The 20,499-nt window shown below is 32.2% G+C and overlaps 2 protein-coding genes across 2 annotated transcripts; one reads left to right on the forward strand and one right to left on the reverse strand.

Annotated features, from left to right (window-relative positions):
* Nucleotides 1-1,253: 1,253 nt before the first annotated feature.
* Nucleotides 1,254-7,818, reverse strand: LOC127735398 (protein TRC8 homolog). Its single transcript, XM_052245575.1, has 2 exons — nt 7,609-7,818; nt 1,254-3,611 (listed from the first exon to the last, which is right to left on the reverse strand). The coding sequence occupies exons 1-2, from the start codon at nt 7,796-7,798 to the stop codon at nt 1,825-1,827; spliced, it is 1,977 nt and encodes a 658-aa protein (XP_052101535.1). The 5' UTR covers nt 7,799-7,818; the 3' UTR covers nt 1,254-1,824.
* A 247-nt stretch (nt 7,819-8,065) lies between these two features.
* Nucleotides 8,066-20,182, forward strand: LOC127735399 (RING finger protein 145-like). The gene is made up of 3 exons (XM_052245576.1): nt 8,066-8,145; nt 15,080-15,253; nt 17,609-20,182. The coding sequence occupies exons 2-3, from the start codon at nt 15,085-15,087 to the stop codon at nt 19,393-19,395; spliced, it is 1,956 nt and encodes a 651-aa protein (XP_052101536.1). The 5' UTR covers nt 8,066-8,145; nt 15,080-15,084; the 3' UTR covers nt 19,396-20,182.
* The last annotated feature ends 317 nt before the right edge of the window (nt 20,183-20,499 follow it).

The raw sequence follows: 20,499 nt of genomic DNA on the forward strand, positions 1-20,499 counted from the left end.
CTAAATACATGTTTAGATTCAGCATATCAAAGAACCTCATATATTCAATTTTTGCTAAAATCAAACAAAGTTTAATTTTGGACCCTTTGGACATTAATGTAGACCAATTTGAAAACTGGATCCAAAATTAAAAATCTAAATACAGTTAGATTCGGCATAACAAATAAATAAATGTGATCAAAGATTTTACAAATCTAATGCGCCATACTGTGCAATTAAAGATTACTTCTTGAAATTTTTCAATATTTGAAATTTGAAAAAAAAATAATATTTGAAGAATAATTCTCTTTAATTTCTGAAATCTGAAATGAGAAAAAATTGGCCCCCCACAATTTCTTTTTATCCCCCCCCCCCCCCCTTTTTCCCCCAAAAAAATTCTTTCCCTCAAGATATGGTCATAATCTCAATTCAAATTTCCAATGGAGTTGGCAACCATAATTACCCATTTAAATTTACCATAGTGCTAACTTAATCTATTTTATAATAGAATTAATAAAAATATAGTGTCAAATCTTTCATATGGATTTTTTTGTAAAAAAAAAAGATGAAAACATTTGCAGATATTTTTACTGGTCTTCCTTTATAAATATGCATTTCTTTAAACATAATTTAAAAGCAGAGTAAGGGAAGTAACCAAAACGTTGTATTTGGATTACCTCCCTTACACTGTTTTAGATTATCTTTATTGTTCATTAACCATTACTTTATACATAATTTAAAAGCAGTGTAAGGGAGATAATTTCAATGATGTATTTGATTTATCTCCCTTACACTGCTTTAAATTATGTTTTGTACTAAAGTATTTGTCCATTAACCAGGACAACCTTGTTTTTCCCCCTTTTTTGCCCCTAATTCCTAAACGGTTTGAGCCATAACCCCCCAAAGCAAATCCTAACCATCCCTTTGTGGTATGGAAACTTGTAGTATAATTTCAGAGAGATCCATACACCGTTCCACAGTTATTGTCTGGAAACTAGAAAATGCTCATTTTTGGCCCCTTTTTGGCCCTTAATTCCTTAACTGTTGGTACCATAACCCCCAAAATCAATCCCAACCTTCCTTTTGTGGTATTTAACCTTATGGTCAAATTTCAAAAAGATCCATTCACTTAAACTAAAGTTAGAGTGCGAAAACCAATATGTATTCGGACGACGACGCCGGACGACGACGACGACGACGACGACGACGACGACGACGACGACGCCAACGTCATACCAATATACGACCACAAAATTTTTTTGCGGTCGTATAAAAAGCCTGTACTAAAAATAAACAATATTATGACATATCATGTAATCATACAAGCATGCGTATATAAATCTCTTACAACTTACCTGATATTTGAATCACTGATTTCCTTTGTTATTTCTATTAAAGTTTTGGAGAAAAAAAATTGATACTGTGACTGAAACTAATTACTCTAACCTTTTTTCTTAATTTAAAATTTTAAAAAAAGCTGAAAACTCATTTTGCTGAATATTCAATTTTGCATTTTTAAAACATTTTGTACACTTCCACGAAAAACATGTAAATGTACATACATGTATATGAAAACTTGCATACAAAATGTATGTGAACCATGAAAAATGAATCTACAAAACCTTCTTGAAAAAATGCAATGAAATCCGAATAAAGTAACCCAAAACCTGTGTAATGTGCATTCATGTATCAGACAGCTTATTTATAATCTTGAAAATGAGTTAATTATTCAATACATTCAATTCAACATCTCAAGCAACACGAGTTTGAAAAAATCAGCTTTCCATTTACATAATGACTGCAGAATTTTATGAAAATAAATAGCAATATGAATATCATATCAGTTCACTGTTCTGCAGCACCATCTCTACCCAGATTCAGAACCTGCTGTTCTTCTAACTCTTGTCTTAAATGTTCTTGTAATTGTGGATTCTGTGCCTGTTGTTCTATATTTTGTGAAGAATCTGTTTTGGCTAAAGTACTAACAACAGGCTGATATATCAGCTTATGACAAAGTGGACAATTGTCCTGAACATAAAGCCACTTTCTCAGGCAAACATTATGGAAGTAGTGATTGCAATGAGTAATTCTTGCACTTGTTAAACTTTGATAACATATGGCACAAACATCGTCTAATTCTTCCAACTGTTCTTCTGTAGCTTCTGGAAGTGAATTTATTTTATGAACAGCAGTTCTCCTCTTCATGAACACTTTCCAGCCTTCTTTGGCTTGGCACCATATATTAAAGTAAGCATGTATGCACATCATAACAGCTCGAACAATACCACCAGATTCAAAGATAATTATCCAACCTCCATTACAAAAAAGAAAAATGCCAAACATAAACTCCATTGTATTTCCAGTTGCTTTGATGTAGTAGACATAGTCATCTAACTTCTCCCAAAATACATCCATGTATGCATCAACCATAAATAAAATGTATGTCAATAAGGAGAAAAAGACTTTCATCATAACTTCAATACTGAATGCAGTGACTGCTAACAGCCATGTATTAGCAGTGTAATGACTCCAAAGATATATAAGTAACACTATTGGAAAAACGATCAAGAAAAGGCACATTGAAAGAACCCTGACATGACTGATAACATTCTGATTCTTAGATGCACTCAAAGACATCAGAACTGGATGAATCATACTGTGAACAAAATGTGCCATTGCTGTAAATAGTAGGCAAGTATTTTTGGCCAATCGAATTAGGCGACTGTCAGGATCAAGTCCTGTGAGACCTGTTTGTAAGGCTAGGATGAAAAACAAAATGGCTGACACAGTCCCCATGCTTCGATCCTCTTCTGTGTTTGATCCCACACAAAATGCCATAAAGAGACCAATATAATGAGCAATATATGAGATAATACTTGTTAGGCCTAATAATGATACAAATGTGTCACAGCTATCAGCCAATAACTTCTTCAAAAAGAATTTCCCTAAATTTTCTTGATCTAGTTCATCAAAATCATCCTGAGATATTCTTGAGTACAGTAGGCTTACTTGAACTGTAAGACGTAATATCCAAAACATACGAAGGACTCTTGGTACTTGAAGACGAATCCATTGTTCTTCTAAAAAGGTCTGAATCCCTAAATTATGTATTTTCATTTTAGTAAGGAGCACAATTCTTGTTGTAAATCTACGTAATGTTGACAATGAATCCATAATGTGCTTGACTAAAATTGCCAATGGTATAATCATTGACAGTACTGGTGACCAGAGAAGAACAATAAAATCTTGATAAATAGCTCTCACAATGATTGGGAATATCATTGAGAATGATACTGCTGATTTCAGTAAAGTATTCAGTATATCACCTTCTAAGTATACGTAGCTTCTCCTCAAGCTTGTTTGACGGAACTCCCAAGCAGTCAAAAATGCAACTGCTACACAGATTTGAATAATGATATTTTTCATTATACCATTGAAGTCTGACTGAAGTATATCATACAAATCTTTATGATATGGCTCATTCTGTTCCACTTCTTCTTTATAAATTGTAACAACAAAGTTTAGATTCCAGTGATATGACACCATCAGTATAACACCCACCAATACATAGTTGTACAGTTCTATCAAATGATTTCTGGCTGCAACAAACAACATCACTGCTAATACTAAAACTGCAAAGATAAATTAAAAGATTTTTTAAACCAAATGCAATAATAATATGAAACCTTAAAAAGATGTAAAGATAACTAAGTTCTGATTATTGAATTCAAAAAGCAGTACTCAATTAAAATAAAATGCTCCGCTGGGAGCAGCTTGATACAACCACAGAGGTCGAACCCTGAACAGTTGGGGCAAGTATGGACACAACATTCAAGCTTGATACAGCTCTGAATTTGGATTGTGATTAAATATTTGACACAGCATAGGTTTCTGACACAGAATGAATGTGGTCTAAGAACTTAAAATTTTTAATTTACCTATTATGGTCCAATATCCAAAATCTAAATACATACACTGTTAGATTCTGCATATCAAAGAACCCCAAGAATTCAATTTTTGATGAAATCAAACAAAGTTTAATTTAGGACCCTTTTGACCTCAATGTGGACAAAGCTGATAACGGGGCCCAAAAATCAAAAATCTAAATACATGGTTAAATTCAGCATATCAAAGAACCCCATATATTCAATTTTTGTTGAAATCAAACAAAGTTTAATTTTGGACCCCGATTTGGACCAACTTGAAAACTGGGTCCATAATCAAAAATCTAAATACATGTTTAGATTCAGCATATCAAAGAACCCTAAGAATTCAATTTTTGTTAAAATCAAACTAAGTTTAATTTTGGACCCTTTGGACCTTAATGTAGACCAATTTGAAAACAGAACCAAAAATTAAGAATCTAATTACACGGTTAGATTCGGCATATCAAAGAACCCCAATAATTCAATTTTTGATGAAATCAAACAAAAAGTTTAATTTTGGACCCTTTGGACCTCAGTGTGGACCAATTTAAAAACAGGCTCAAAATTTTGGACCCTTTGGACCTTAATGTAGACCAATTTGAAAACAGAATCAAAAATTAAGAATCTAAATACACGGTTAGATTCAGCATATCAAAGAACCCCAATATTTCAATTTTTGATGAAATCAAACCATATCATTATTATTTGCTTTTATATATAAATAAAAAATAACCAACTTAAAATGGAAAATTTTAAAGAAAAAAAAAAGGAAAAAAAGGATCCCCCCCAATTTTTTTAACCCCTTATGATTCATCACCCCCAAACTCAATCCCAGCCTTCCCTTTGTGGTATGGTACCTTGCAGTACAATTTCAGAGAGATCCATACACTTGAACACAAGTTATTGTCTGGAAACTGTAAAAATGCTTGTTTTTTGGCCCCAAATTCCTAAATGTTTACGGCAATTACCCCCAAACTCAAACCTAGCTTTCCCTTTGTGATATGGAACCTTGTAGTACAATTTCATAAAGATCCATACACTTACACACAAGTTATTGTCTTGAAACTAGAAAAATGCTTGTTTTTTGCCCCTTTTTTGCCCCTAATTCCTAAAATTTTGAGGCAATTACCCCAAAAATCAATCCCAGCATTCCCTTTGTGGTATGGTACCTTGCAGTACAATTTCAGAGAGATCCATACACTTGAACACAAGTTATTGTCTGGAAGTTACAAAAATGCTTATTTTTTGCCCCTTTTTGGCCCCTAATTCCTTAACAATTGGTACCATAACCCCCAAAATCAATCCCAACCTTCCTTTTGTGAAACTAGAAAAATGCTTATTTTTGGCCCCTTTTTCCTAAACGTTTTGGGCAATTACCCCCAAACTCAATTCAAGCTTTCCCTTTGTGATATGGAACCTTGTAGTACAATTTCAGAAAGATCCATACACTTACACACAAGTTATTGTCATGAAACTAGAAAAATGCTTGTTTTTTTGCCCCTTTTTTGGCCCCTAATTCCAAAGTTTTGAGGCAATTACCCCCAAAATCAATCCCAGCATTCCCTTTGTGATATGGAACCTTGTGGGACAATGACAGAGAGATCCATACACTAACACACAAGTTATTGTCTGGAAGTTACAAAAATGCTTATTTTTTGCCCCTTTTTGGCCCCTAATTCCTTAACAATTGGTACCATAACCCCCAAAATCAATCCCAACCTTCCTTTTGTGGTATTGAACCTTATGGTAAAATTTCATAGAGATCCATTCACTTAAACTATTAAAGTTATTGTGTGAAAACCAATGTGTCTTCGGACGATGACGCCGGACGACAACGCCAACGTCATACCTATATACGACCGCAAAATTTTTTTGCGGTCGTATAAAAATATGTGATAAAATATAACAACATTACAATTTCACTCTACAATATGCTATGTGATAATACAATAGTATTTACAGAAGGTCTTTGTGTTTTACAATCATTGTTGATAAATTGTCTTAAAATTGCATATGTAGTTTATACAAATTCTGGTAAACATTTTGTCAGAATCATTTCAACTATCTATGCTATCAGTACAATGCAGTGTGTTATAAATAAACTAAATATGCCTCATTAAATCAATTGCATTTATTACTTTTATTTTCATTTATATCAGAAGAAAATGATGCAAATGATGGACATGGACAATTTTTTACAATTTTATTTTAAACAAGAGTGAAAGCACTGAAATGTCTGGGCTGCGTGGCCTTCTTTACTTATATGTATCATGATTGAATGACGTCAACTTAACATTATCAATGATCCTTGTAGATAAGGTCAAGGTAAGATGAACCCAACCAGACAAACATGTGCACCTTACAAAGTTAATCTATATCTGAGAAACAGCCCTAAATTTTTGTAATTATGAACTTAATGTTGACCAATGAACCATGAACATGAGGTCATAGTCAGATGAAATCTGTCAGACAGACATGTACACCTTACAATCATTCCACACCAAACATAGTGGACATATTGTACAGTACATGTACATATTTTTAATTTAAAGTGAAATAAATTCTCGAGAAATTGAGGTTTATAGATTAGCATGCATATATTTGTATGAGAGATCATCTTCTGATAGAGTGAAATGTGTTGGATTCTGACATGTTTTCTGTTAATTCCTGCTACAGAATAGCAAAAACCAACTATGTGTAATTTCTATCAATGAAAATTAAAAATATTAAGAGTATTATTAGGCATTATTTAGAATACATGTAGATTCACAAGTGAAAGTACATGTAACTGGTTCTCTTATATATACAAACTGTATGCAGTGCCACTCTTTTTCTTGTTGATATTAAAATTAGTGGTAAAAAGACAGATTTGGTGGTGCTTTTAGTACATATGGATGTTGGGTATTTGTTATTTAGAAGGCAACCCAATGAAACAAATAATCAACTTTTATACAGCTTATTTGTGAAAGGTGTACATGTCTACTTGGAACAGTATATCTAACGGGAAATGAATCTGATAGGCTTTTCAGTATAAAATTGATAAAATCTCAAGACTCCCAGAGACTTCGCGAGATTTACGGAATTTGGTAGCGTCTGACTGAAAAACTATCGGAACTGCTCAATAAATTAACCACATAATTCTAAATGAAATAAATACAAGTTTTATCATAAAGTAGATATAATTTGTCATATAAAATGACCAAAATAAGTTTGATTTTATATTTGATGTGAAGTGTTTTATAATGGTTTGTGAATTTGGGAATGCAATCGGCACCATTTTTTTATTACCCTGTTTGCATTCTGTACCATTCTGTGATGAAATGAATGCGATTTTAACAAATTTGAAGTGACAGAATACAAGTTTGATACACTGGCATCACTATAAAACTAGTTTGAATGACATTTTATTGATATTATCAGAAATTATTAGGATAATAGAGAGTTCGTTTTTAACACGTCCGTTTCTGTATCGTATCTTTATTAACTATGACCCGATGATAAAATCGGCTAAAATTAGGTAGTGTCAAGTCCCGTCAATATATATGTTCCTGATGTCTACAAAGACTTTCATCTAAGGATATTTACAAAGAAACAAGGGATTTCTGAAAACAGATTTTCGACCAGACTTTAAACAATAGATAACTAGTTGACATTATATTGAAACTGCATAAACAGTGTATTAGCATGATTAGTGTGTACGCACTGGTGAAAGACGTAGCTAGCCATTGAAACAACTGTGTCCATGTGGTTATTGGATACAAACTATACTCTGGATGAACACTCTGATATACAACTTTCAACAATGAACCATTCAATAAACTATCAATTATAAATAGAGGTGGTATTCGTATCAGAACATTGGAAAAATGTTTAAATTGTCTGAAATACGACATGATCGATCTGTCAGTTTTAAACTTCCGGTGTTTTCGTGCTCGTTATAGTAATGATTTGCGACACTTAGAAGACAACATTTTCATGACCAACATTGAACAAGAATTTTAATAAAAGCAAATCACGGATTATGTTCTAAAGACGAAAAAAAGCTATTCATCACACGTTATTGTTAAATTAAGATTTGTATATTTTACAAAATCGTGGTTAGAAGTGGAGATGAATACAAAAAGATAAACAGATCTATATCCGTCATTTGTTTTGTGTATTAAAGTTTTAGACCAAAAGCAAAAGCAGACAGCAACATTTCATCCTCCTGAAAGTTTCCTGAGGCCATAATTTAACAAAAGTAAATAGCTTAAAATTCCACCATAACAGCATATGTCTTAGTTTCATATCAAATACCAAAATGACAGTGCTTGTAAAATGTTGCAACTAGCTGACATCTGGCATTGATCTAGTCCAATTCCTGGAAGACCCCATAACTCTCTCTTTGATTATCACTGTTAGATTTATAATTAAATTTCCTATGCTAGGGATAATCTAGAGCTTGACATATTGTTAAGAAAGTTGTCTATTGTTGAAGACTGTAGGTTTGTCATGTCAAAAAATAGAAAAATTGATATGATAATGAAAATTAGAAAAATAAATTAGTATTATTAACAATTTTGACTGAATCAAATCAAACCGATAGGCGTATCATGCACTCATGGCACAGCTCTTTATTTGAAATCTTTATTTATTATTTTAAAGTCAACTTGGACTGTCTATAATGGCAACTCTAACAAAGTATAAACATGGGGTTTGTTACTCAGGCAGTTGTCTCTGAAATCCCCCCCCCCTATATACCTTAATATTAAGGTATTTAGGACAAAAATGTTTTCAGAAACAAGTGCCTATGAGTTTGTTCTATTCATATGATAACATGTTATATTTTACATCAAAGTATCCTTTAAAGTAGATTCTTATTTCTACTTCATCATGGTGATTCTATATTTTATATTTATATTCATACAGCTTTCAAACAACAGAAAACAAAAATCCTAAAGAGCGTCATTCAATTGTCTATATAGATGTCTCTTCATAGGCGGTCTGAGTTGTCTCTTTCATCATTTGTTTACTCAAAATTGACGTCAAAACATTTATTTCCTCAACACTCTTATTTTATACTTGGTTTGAGTTGGCATTTTATATATACAGTCCAAGTTGACTTTATAGAAGGTCCGATTTGATTTAGTGAAGGTCCGAGTTTTCTTTTTTTTGTAGGCGGTCTGAGTTGTCTCCAGGCCGACTTGTCTCTCACCCAACCAATCATGCATTAGAAAGTAAATTGTAATCATCAACCACTTGATGTTTTTCTGTAGTTAAAGAAGAAAAAATAGAAGTTCCTTCATATGTTTCAAACATAAGAAATATTCTGTAATATTATTAGGGCCCCGCCGAATAGCGGCCGCCCTATAGTGATCAGTCTGTCCGTCTGTCGGTCCCTCTGTCCATAACAAATCGTGTCCGCTCTATATCTAGAGAACCGTTATGATTTCAAAGTTTATACTTGACATGTATATTAAACAACACCAGAGGGTGTGTCATAATGTATGTACAACTTCCTAGGTCAAAGGTCAAGGTCAAAAAGTTTGGTTTTAGTTGACAACCCCATGTCCTATGGTAAAGATCGTGTCCGCTCTATATCTTGAAAACCGTTATGATTTCAAAGTTTATACTTGATATGTATATAAACCAACACCAGAGGGTGTGTCATAATTTATGTACAGCTTCCTAGGTCAAAGGTCAAGGTCAAAAACTTTGGTTTCATTTGACAACCCCATGTCCAATGATAAAGATACAAATTTTTTACCACACATTATTCACAGCGGGGCCCACAGAGATGGCTCCCATCTCAATGATATCTAGTTTCCAGTGGAACAAATATTACAGAATTTTTCTATACGGAATAAAGGGTATAGAGTATTTATTCCAACAGGAACAGATATTATGGAATTGTTTATAAGTTTCTGAATTTGAAACTGTTTCTGATTTGACAACCCACTGATATCTGTTTGAGATGTACCCAAAATCATTTATTCATTCTACCTATCTACCTGGATTCTACCTGGATTACTGTGGCAATCTTTAAGTTGAAAATTCTTTAGCCACCTCTTAATTAAACTTTATAATTAACTTAAACTTTGAGCTGTGCCTCTAGTAAGGATAACTTATTTTCCCATTCTGGTAAACAATGGTATTTAAATTGTATCAATTATGGATTCACGTTAAAAGTTAAAATGACTACTATTTATCATATATGAAGGATTAAACTTCTTTCCATTCCAGTGTCTTCATTAATACTCATGTTCATTGTATTTTTAGAAATTGTCCAACATGTAAAACTGAAAGATTTAATCAGAAATTTATTTTTCTTGTAGCAAAAAAAAAAAACCCTGACATGTTGAAAAAAATGTGTAGTTTCCCATGACCTACAATGACCTAGCGCTTTTACAACTGACCTCCAATATGGGTCCTGGATTCAGTCTCTAGCTGGTACAGTCACGACAGTGGTAAACTTGGAATTTAATGGTCTACTGCTACATAACCATGATAACTGACTGAAAATCTGATGGGGGCCAAAAGAATTAATAAATTAATTAAATAAATTATATAATATGGATAATATGGATTTGATGTTCATACCTGTGATTCTATTGATCTTTATTGTACGTTCTTTTTATGTTCTTTTTGTTTTCCATTGGTTAAAAATATATAAGGGAGAGGGTTGAGATCTCAAAAACTGGTTGAAGTGCACAACATATTAATCTGCCTGTCCCAAATCAGGAAACTCCTCAGTTGCTGTCTTTTGTCATATCTTAATGTGGTGGTTGGAATGGGGCATTACATATGATACCCCATGTAGAGTGAGTGTCAGGATCTCTGCACTTTAAAAAAATATTGCAACAACTCTCTTAGGGTTGAGTAATTGACCTGTTGCAAGGCAAAATTTCTAACCCCTTCCAACATACTCTCATTTTTAATTGACAGTTTAAAATTCACATCCTTCATCCCTGTAAACCTACATTGCAGAACCTACCTCATCATTTTTTAGTCCCCTACCGACGAAGTCGAAGGGGACTTTAGGTTTACACTCCGTCCATCTGTCCGTCTGTCCATCTGTCCGTCTGTCCATCCATCAGTCAGGCAAATCAGCTTTCCACACTTTTTTTCTTCGTTCTTGAAGATATTGATTTGATATTTAGTTTTATCATGACAAGTTACAGATCAAGTTCGAATTTTGTTCGGGTCTGATGATTTAGTCCAGAGTTATGGACCATAACTCTGGACCATATCTAATGTTAGAGTACTATGTTAACCATATTTCTGTACAAAGGGAGATAACTCATTTTTTAAAAGGCATTCTTTGTTAAATTATTTGAAGAATTTTTTGGCAGGTTTGTTTGTTATTTAGTATAAACTAATTTTCTGAATGCTATAGATATAAAAAAAAAATTATGATAATAACCTATTTTTATTAATGTATATATTTCAATACATTACAAATTAGTTTGTAACAAATGAAAGAAAAAATATTTGGAACTATTAATTATATTTGATTATAATTTGAAAATAGATATACACTGTATTACATCATATCTAATTTTAGAGAACTATTAATCATATCTAATGTTTTTTTCACTCATATAATCAGTTTTCCACACTGTTTTTAGTCATGCTTGGAGATATTGACATGATATTTACTTTTTGTTTACACCATGACAAGTTATAGAACAAGTTAGCATTTTGTTCCAGTAAAATAAATTTTTACCCGGTAGGGGACTATGTATTGCCATGCAATACTCTCAGAATGTTTGTTGTCTTTGTGTTTGGAAAACTTCTTTCTCGGAGGAGTCAGATGTTTGTGGTTGGTAGTAGGTGCAGTCTTGGTTTTGTCAAATATTTTTTGTCATTTTATGTTTTATGAAATATTTGCCACTGGATGTTAAGCAGACAACAATCAATTAATCAATCATATATTAATGTTATTTTGTCATTTTGTCATTTAGGGAATTTGGTTTTGATGACAGATCTTTGATACTCATAAATGTTAAATTTTACTCGGTTTGGGAGGGTTTAGAGATTGACTTTGTCTTTTACTGAATACTATATATATTAACCTTACAATGGTTAATGTGTCATTCATTCAGTTATAGTCATATTTGCATTTACACCACATCTTCTTTAGTACTCCAGCTTCCTCCACAAAAAAAAAAACTGGCCGACGTAATTTAGCCAAGTGTTCTCAAAATGGCATTAAACACCAATAATCAATTAATCAATCTTTTATCTATATGCAATGCAAAGAATGAAAAGAAAAGTGAGAAAAGACAATATTTAAGAAAAATGTAACATTGAATACTTTTGCAGAGTTTAAATAATGAAAAGAAATATACATAAAATTGAGAATGGAAATGGGGAATGTGTCAAAGAGACAACAACCCGACCATAGAACAGACAACAGCAGAAGGTCACCAACAGGTCTTCAATGCAGCGAGAAATTTCCGCACCCGGAGGCGTCCTTCAGCTGGCCCCTAAACAAATATATATACTAGTTCAGTGATAATGAACGCCATACTAAACTCCAAATTGTACACAAGAAACTAAAATTAAAAATAATACAAGACTAACAAAGGCTAGAGGCTCCTGACTTGGGACAGGCGCAAAAATGCGGCGGGGTTAAACATGTTTATGAGATCTCAACCCTCCCCCTATACCTCTAGCCAATGTAGAAAAGTAAACGCATAACAATACGCACATTAAAATTCAGTTCAAGAGAAGTCCGAGTCTGATGTCAGAAGATGTAACCAAAGAAAATAAACAAAATGACAATAATACATAAATAACAACAGACTACTAGCAGTTAACTGACATGCCAGCTCCAGACTTCAATTAAACTGATTGAAAGATTATGTCTTCATCATATGAATATCAGGCACAATCCTTCCCGTTAGGGGTTTAGTATCATACCATCATAACATATATGAGAAGAACATAACCCGTGTCATGCCAACAACTGGTTTTTAAATAATTGTTTTTAGTGCCGATGCAAAGACCCTATAAGTGAATCAATATTAACGCCAAAATATGCAATCTTTAATGACCTGACAACAGTATCGTAACTATATCCCTTCTTAATAAGTCTATTTAAAGGTTTTGTTAGCTTCAGAGGTGAATACTGACATTTTTGTGCTTTATAAAGAATATTTCCATAAAAAATTGGATGTGAAATACCTGAACGTATAAGAAGTCTGCATGTTGAGCTATATTTACGAATGATGTCCTTATACCGATGATAAAATTTAGTAAATGTTTTGACTAGTTTGTGATATCGAAAACCCTGGTGTAATAATTTTTCAGTAATACATAAATTTCTCTCTTTAAAATCTAAAACATTGTTACATACACGAGCGAATCGTACAAGTTGAGATATATAAACACCGTAAGATGGTGACAAGGGAACGTCACCATCTAAAAATGGATAATTAACGATAGGAAATGAAAAATCATCTCTTTTATCATATATTTTAGTATTAAGCTTTCCATTAATGATATAGATATCAAGATCGAGGAAAGGGCAGTGGTCATTGTTAGTATTAGCTTTATTTAAAGTAAGTTCAACAGGATAAATTTCTTTAGTATACATACTGAAGTCGTCATTATTGAGAGCCAAAATATCATCCAAATATCTAAAAGTATTATTAAATTTGTGTATCAGATGTTGTTTCGATGGGTCTTTGCTGATTTTTGTCATAAATTGTAACTCATAGCAATACAAAAAAAGCTCCGCAATAAGTGGTGCACAGTTAGTCCCCATTGGAATTCCGATAACCTGACGATATACGGAATCTCCAAAGCGAACAAAAATGTTATCTAGTAAAAATTCAAGGGCATATATAGTATCAAAGCATGTCCAATTGACATAGTTTTTTTGTTTATTGCTACTAATAAATGACCTAAAAGAGTTTGAACATATATATTCACATTCTGACTTTTTAAATGCCCATTTAATTAGGTGTGTGAATTTTTTCTTAATGAGAATGTGAGGCAATGTGGTATATAGGGTAGAAAAATCAAAACTTTGAACAGATTCAAAATCACCAATATATGCATGTAATTTATCAAGTACTTCCAACGAGTTCTTGACACTCCAAAAGTAATTAATTCCACTATTTTCGAAGGCCTTATTTGAACAATTTATTATCAGGTTTTTGATTGTACCAAGTGTACTGGTAAGAAGAATAGACAATTTAGTAGTGGAACAATGGCTTGAAGACGAAATAAATCTATATTTGTAAGGTGTTTTGTGTAGCTTCGGAAGCCAATACATAGTTGGGACTTTCATTGTATTTGGTTCTGCTTGTAAAGCGGTAGCTAAAAAGTTTATGTTTGTTACAGATGTCGTTTTCTGAAAATGGAGTCAGTTGGAATGTTGGTGAATTGGTGATTTCTTTTTTCAGAACCTCAATGTAAAATTTACGTCAAACAATAATAATATGTCTATATAACTTCTAAGCCTTATAATATTTGATAAAAATTAAAAGTAAGAGTATCTCATGCAGAAATGTTTGTGTCAGAACATAGTCAAAATTATTTTTTCTTTTGTTTCTAGTGGCAATATTCACTATTATGCATTTGATTTTTGTATGTACTTGTTTATCAAACAGCTTTTGTATTGACGCAAGTCTTACATATTGTCTTTTTGCAAAAGTTATTTCATTTGAATTAACACAAAAGGTAAACATCAATTTATAGCTTTCTAAAAATGCAAGTTACATAAGTAGAGTCATACAGACAGGGTTGTCTTTTCTTAATCAGTGTTTACACAATTGAAAAAATAATTAGAATAAGCTTTTATTTAAAATATTGAAGAAATTAAAAAACTCCATTATTGACTATTATCTCAGTTTACCAAAAAAAAAAAAAAAAACATAATAGTTTGCTCCATTATTTTTCCATTCTTGTTGAAACTTTAAAAAAAATTTAATTGTAATACTGAAAGTTTCCATGAGACCTTCTATGAAACTAATGTAAACATGCATACAGTCACTTATATTCTGTGCTGAAATAATTGACATTTGTAAGTAATATTTCATTGTCCCTGTTTAAATATTACACAAGGTAAGCCTGTTTGACATAAATAGCATAACTCATTGACAAACTTTTTTCAACACAAGACCTTATATGTAAATTTTTAGGTAACAAATGTAACAATTTAACATTCAGTTATTTACTTTCAGATTTGATGATGTGGCAGTTGAAAGTTCAGAGAGAACAAGTTGAGGCTGTAGTAGGAGTTATTCTGAGGATTCCATCATTGGTTTTGGCAGAGTTGTGGTTCAGAACAAGTCCAGAAAAGTTGACAGATCAACCGGATGATGTTACTTTTATCATCACAGTTATTTATTATCTAAGTAAGCATTTAAAATATCAGATAGAAGTAATCTTTAAGCTGGAAAATATATTTGTAATGAAAAACATAATTGGGTTTCCACATGAAACATTAATTTGGTAAAAACAACACATTAAAAAAAAATCATTTTTCAAGTATAGCGACTGTTTTCTGTTGCATATAATTATGAAAATTTACATAAGAAACAAAAGAAATTTTTTTAACTAACCTAAAACATTCTGCATGAGATAATCTTCCATTATATATTTTTACAAAATTATTAGTATAAAATAAGGAGATGTGTTATAATTGCCAATGAGACAACTATCCATCAGAGACCAAATGATGTAGATATAAGCAACTATTTAGGTCAACTTATGACATTCAAAAATGAGTACAACCAATACTGCAAAGTAAGTTTTAAAAAGCTCAGACGTGAAAAAATTTAAAACAATTTCAAATGCGCACATTAATATTCTTGGATTGTGAAATAAATATATGAAGGTGGTCATGGTTTTTTGCTGAGTTGATTTTTTACCAAGTTATGCTCCTTTTGAAAAATAAGTTTTAACTTATAATCTGCTTCACAGACTAGATTATTATTGTGCATTGATTTTTGACACAATCCTCTGAGGTTTCGAGGGTTTTATCATGATTAGGGTTCTAATAAAGAAATGTAGATCAGGGTCTGTTTTTTTTCAATTTAAATTTTGGGAGGTTTTCCTTTATAATAGTATCGTAGTTGCTGTTATCTCATGGGCAGCCAATATCTCTTTTTATCTTTCCTTGTGTTTAATAGAGCATGTCATTTCTTTTACTTTTGTATGATATTGTTCTGCAACTGTTTTTTTTGTTGATTGGTAGATATTTTTTACGAAGTTTATGATAGGTAGCGTTGTTGGCAACAAAGCCAATTGCTGTCCTATCAATCAAGGGGATCACACTGGAAACATATTGGAGAAAAAATTTCTCTTTTTTTTTTCTAAGGAATAACCATATTTCTCTAAACACAATGGTTAAATTTAAGATTTTAAAATCTGAAATTAAACTATCTTGAATGGAGAAATGTCATAACTTACTTACAACAGGAGAATCTAAAAAAAAAATACTCCACACTGAACTTTATGTGACTTTCATAAACATTCTGTATTTTTGTCTCCCCTGTGACTTCTGCCACAGTATGCGAGACTCAGGTATTTGTATCCCGCGGCGGCGGCGTAAACTATTTGTATAAAGCTTTATATTTCAGAAGGTAGAAGACCTTGATGATTTAAATTTCTTGTATGCAGATACCTTATGTTACGAAGTTTCCGTCTGTCAAATGTCCATTGTTCTTGACCTCATTTTCATGGTTCAGCAACTGCTTGAAAAAAAATTATAGTTTTTTTGTCATGTGAATTTCTCACTTATTATGAGTAATAGGATTACTATATTTGGTACATGGGTTCCTAGCAACGTCTTCATGTCCACCAGACAGGGTTCATCTGACCTTGACCTCATTTCATGGATCAGTGATCATGGTTAAAGTTACATGATTAGGTCCATTTCTAAAATACTATAAGCAGTAGGTCAACTATATTTGGTGCATGGAATGACTGTAATGGGTACATGTCAGTCTGGTAGGTTTCATCTGACCTTGACCTCATTTTCATGGTTCATATGTCAATGTTAAGTTTTTGTGTTTTGGTCTGTTTTTCAAGTACTCATCGGTCAATGTTAAGTTTTTGTGTTTTGGTCTGTTTTTCAAATACTAATAGTAATAGGTCCGCTATATTTATTGTATGGAATAACTGTAAGGTGTACATGTCTGTCTGGCAGGTATAATCTGACCTTGACTCCATTTTCATGTTTCATTGGTCAATGTTAAGTTTTTGTGTTTTGGTCTGTTTTTTAATTACCATAAGCAATAGGTCAACTTTATTTGGTGTTTAAAAAAATTGTAAGGTGTATATGTCTGTCTGACAGGATTTATCGCCCCTTGACCTCATTTTCATAGATTTTTAAAAATATTAAGTTTATTTGATACTTTTAGTAAAACCTTTATCTTTAAGACTTAAAACATAAAATCAATGGTCAGTAAAGCAGGGGAGACATTTCAGTGTGTGCACTCTTGTTGCAAATTACATTTACACTTGAAGGCCAGGTGGGGAGCTTGAATTGTTTGTTTTTATTATAGACATTTATTTAATGCCATCTCTATGCATCTATCTAATATCTTCATTTGTATGCATATCATTTGCCACTTGACTTTAAGCAACAAGCATTCAGATTATTATTTTTTCATTAAGTTCATTGTGTACATTCAGAAGATAATTATTTTAAATTGAATTTTTTAAGCATTTTCCATAATATTTATACATATACTTTTTTTTTACAGGTTTATTTTTTGCACTAGCGCTAGCTGCACTACCATTAAAGAATCTGGTTTACCTGTACATTTATACTTTATGTGCAGGGTTAGTATGTTTTAATTGGTACATGTCTCATCTGTTTGTGTCGACAGAGTTATCTCAAGAAAGTCAAAGTTCAACCTTCTTGGCAGATTCATCAGAAACTCAGAGAGTACTTCTCCACTTGTTGGCACAGTGTATTACATCAGCATTTATATGTTACTTACTTGAAATTACCAATTGGACAAGGTTTATTTTTCTTGCTTTTGTATTGCCAGTTATTGCCAAAATCATGGGAATGCCTTCTGATGTAACCTCAGGGGTACATAATTTTTCAACGATTTTCACAATTTTACTGGTAGCATTTACAGTGTTTAATAACCTGAGTGACACATTTGAGACTGTTAGAGTGTTGTTACGGAAACTGTCGGAAGCAGTAACAGAGTTTGGTTGGATTCCAGTTATCTTAGCTTCATGGAACACGCTTCATGTTGGAATACAACTTTTGATATTTTGGATTTACATGTTCATTTCACATATTTATGTCTTCTTTAAAGTCGGAAACAGCATGATTATAAAAGAAGGATTTAGCATGATATTTCTAGCTGTGGTTGGTGAATGTTGTGCCACACCCATCAGCCTCCTGGCTTTGAGTGTTACTGTATCCTACTTTTCATACTTCATATTAACTTTTACTAAAATATTTCTCCAAGGATGGAGAGGATACATGAATGATAATGATACCTTCAGAGGTTGGACTGAAGGAGGAACAATGTTACTGATAGCATTTCAGACCGGTTTGACAGATTTGAAGCCATTACAAAGGACATTCTTAATGAGCATCCTGCTGTTCATTGTGGTTTCTTCATTAATTGAATCAATGTATGAAGTTGCTGATCCAATTTTGCTGTCACTTAGTGCAGCACATAACAGAAATATTTTTAAGCATGTTAGAGCAGTGTTACTGTTTACTTTCCTTTGGATGTTTCCATTATACATGACGTACAGCATCTGTCAGTACTTCACGTTAGATTTTTGGCTGTTAGTAATTATATCGAGTGGAATCCTTACAACTTTCCAAGCCATTGGTTCCTTGACTGTGTATAGTTTATTTATATATGATTCTCTGAGAGAGAACTCTTGGGAAAAACTTGACGATGTGATATACTACACTCGTGCAACTGTACGTGTCTTTGAATTTCTCGTTGCTCTTTTTGTTGTATGCTTTGGACTGAAGGAAACCTTAGTTGGACATTGGAGTTTGATTAATTCTGCAATTTTAATAATTCATTGTTATTTCAATGTTTATAAAAGATTAGAGACTGGATGGAAAACATTTTTGTTAAGGAGAGAAGCAGTATCTAGAGTAGAATCTTTACCTCAGGCAACCGAAGAACAATTGAATTCATTAAGTGATGTATGCCCTATTTGTTTTTCTACCATGACCCAAGCTAAAGTGACTCCATGTAATCATTTCTTCCATGCGACATGTCTTCGTAAGTGGTTATATGTTAAAGACACCTGTCCGATGTGTCACAAGAAAATAGAAGTGAGAAGAAATGATAATAATCAGACTGGCATTGTTGTAGAGAATAATTATGTTCATAATTTGATGGAAAGAGATGATGATTTAACAGAAGAGAGTGATACCAGTGAGTCTGACAATGAATCTGATGGAAGTACTGAGATCCTAGAGGAGGACCATGATCAGATCATTGACAATGTAGAGGCAGAAAGAGCTGCATTGCAAACAATTCAAAATAATGAAGCATGAGACATGTATCATGTCTTGGGAAATCAAAAGGTGAAGGTTTATTAAATCAAAATTTCCAGGTTTATCTGGAGTCAAATACTTCGTGATTTATAATATAGATGTTATAATATGATACACCCCCATATGTATGAACTGTAAAATGTTTGTATTTTTGCATGGGAAACAGCAACTATAAAAATAAACATGCTCAAACCATGCAATCTTCATAAATTCACCATTAGAATAATGAAAATAGCAAATTTTATCTGAAATATAGACACGATAAATGACACATATGCTATTTTAATAATCCGGACACTGACATAAAACTTATTTTTTTAAAACAGAATGCAGTGCTAGATCTATGTTTTAGGTATTACAATATACATGATATACATGACATATGTGCTGAAAAATTCTATATCATTGATACAACATTTTAATGTTATCGCACCACAGGTAAATTAATCAAATTATTTTTTTCAGTATAATCTTGAGTATAATAGTTGAATCTTCTGAAAAATGTCAAAATACAATAAAAAGTCCACATGATTGCATTGTGCATAGAAATCTTATTTTTTTTTTTAAATGTTTTTAAATATGTATACTTGAATGATTGATAAAGCAAAACAAAAATTTTAGTGGCAATAGCATATCATTTTTAAAGAAAATTTGTAGGGGAGATGAATACAAAGTCAAGTTATTCAATGTTTTGAGATATTAACATTCACTCTATACATTTGTACTTCTATCTGTAGGATATTCCATTTGTTTTGTCTCATATAATGTATAAAAGCTACATTTATAATTGTTGGATATTAATTTGCTGTTATGCTTTAGTGGCTTGCAAAATTACACAGAACTCAGTGAGATTGGGGATTTATGTACCTGTTACCTAAAGAAAACTAGCTCATCCACAAAGAGAGCAATATGTTCTTTGTTTGTTCAATGTACGTTCAAGCTATATGTGTGTGTAATGATAAAAATGAATATGGATATGGCAAACATCTATTTGCAAGATTTTAAGCAGCAGATTGAAGATTTTGAAGTTATAAAATACCATACATTTATTTTCATGTGATAGAAATCTTTTTAAAATGCTCGCATATCAAGTAGATAGACAGA

This window comes from Mytilus californianus, unplaced genomic scaffold, assembly GCF_021869535.1.
Source record: "Mytilus californianus isolate M0D057914Y unplaced genomic scaffold, xbMytCali1.0.p SCAF_3, whole genome shotgun sequence".
Taxonomy (NCBI): domain Eukaryota; kingdom Metazoa; phylum Mollusca; class Bivalvia; order Mytilida; family Mytilidae; genus Mytilus; species Mytilus californianus.

Bases quoted from the DNA above. Each gene is read 5' to 3' on its own strand.
- LOC127735398 (XM_052245575.1), bottom strand. From the start codon at position 7,798: ATGTCGTATTTCAGACAATTTAAACATTTTTCCAATGTTCTGATACGA. The intron at 3,612-7,608 runs GTGCGTACACAC...TTATCTTTGCAG, and splicing joins GCTAGCTACGTCTTTCACCA to TTTTAGTATTAGCAGTGATG.
- LOC127735399 (XM_052245576.1), top strand. From the start codon at position 15,085: ATGATGTGGCAGTTGAAAGTTCAGAGAGAACAAGTTGAGGCTGTAGTA. The intron at 15,254-17,608 runs GTAAGCATTTAA...TTTTTTTTACAG, and splicing joins CACAGTTATTTATTATCTAA to GTTTATTTTTTGCACTAGCG.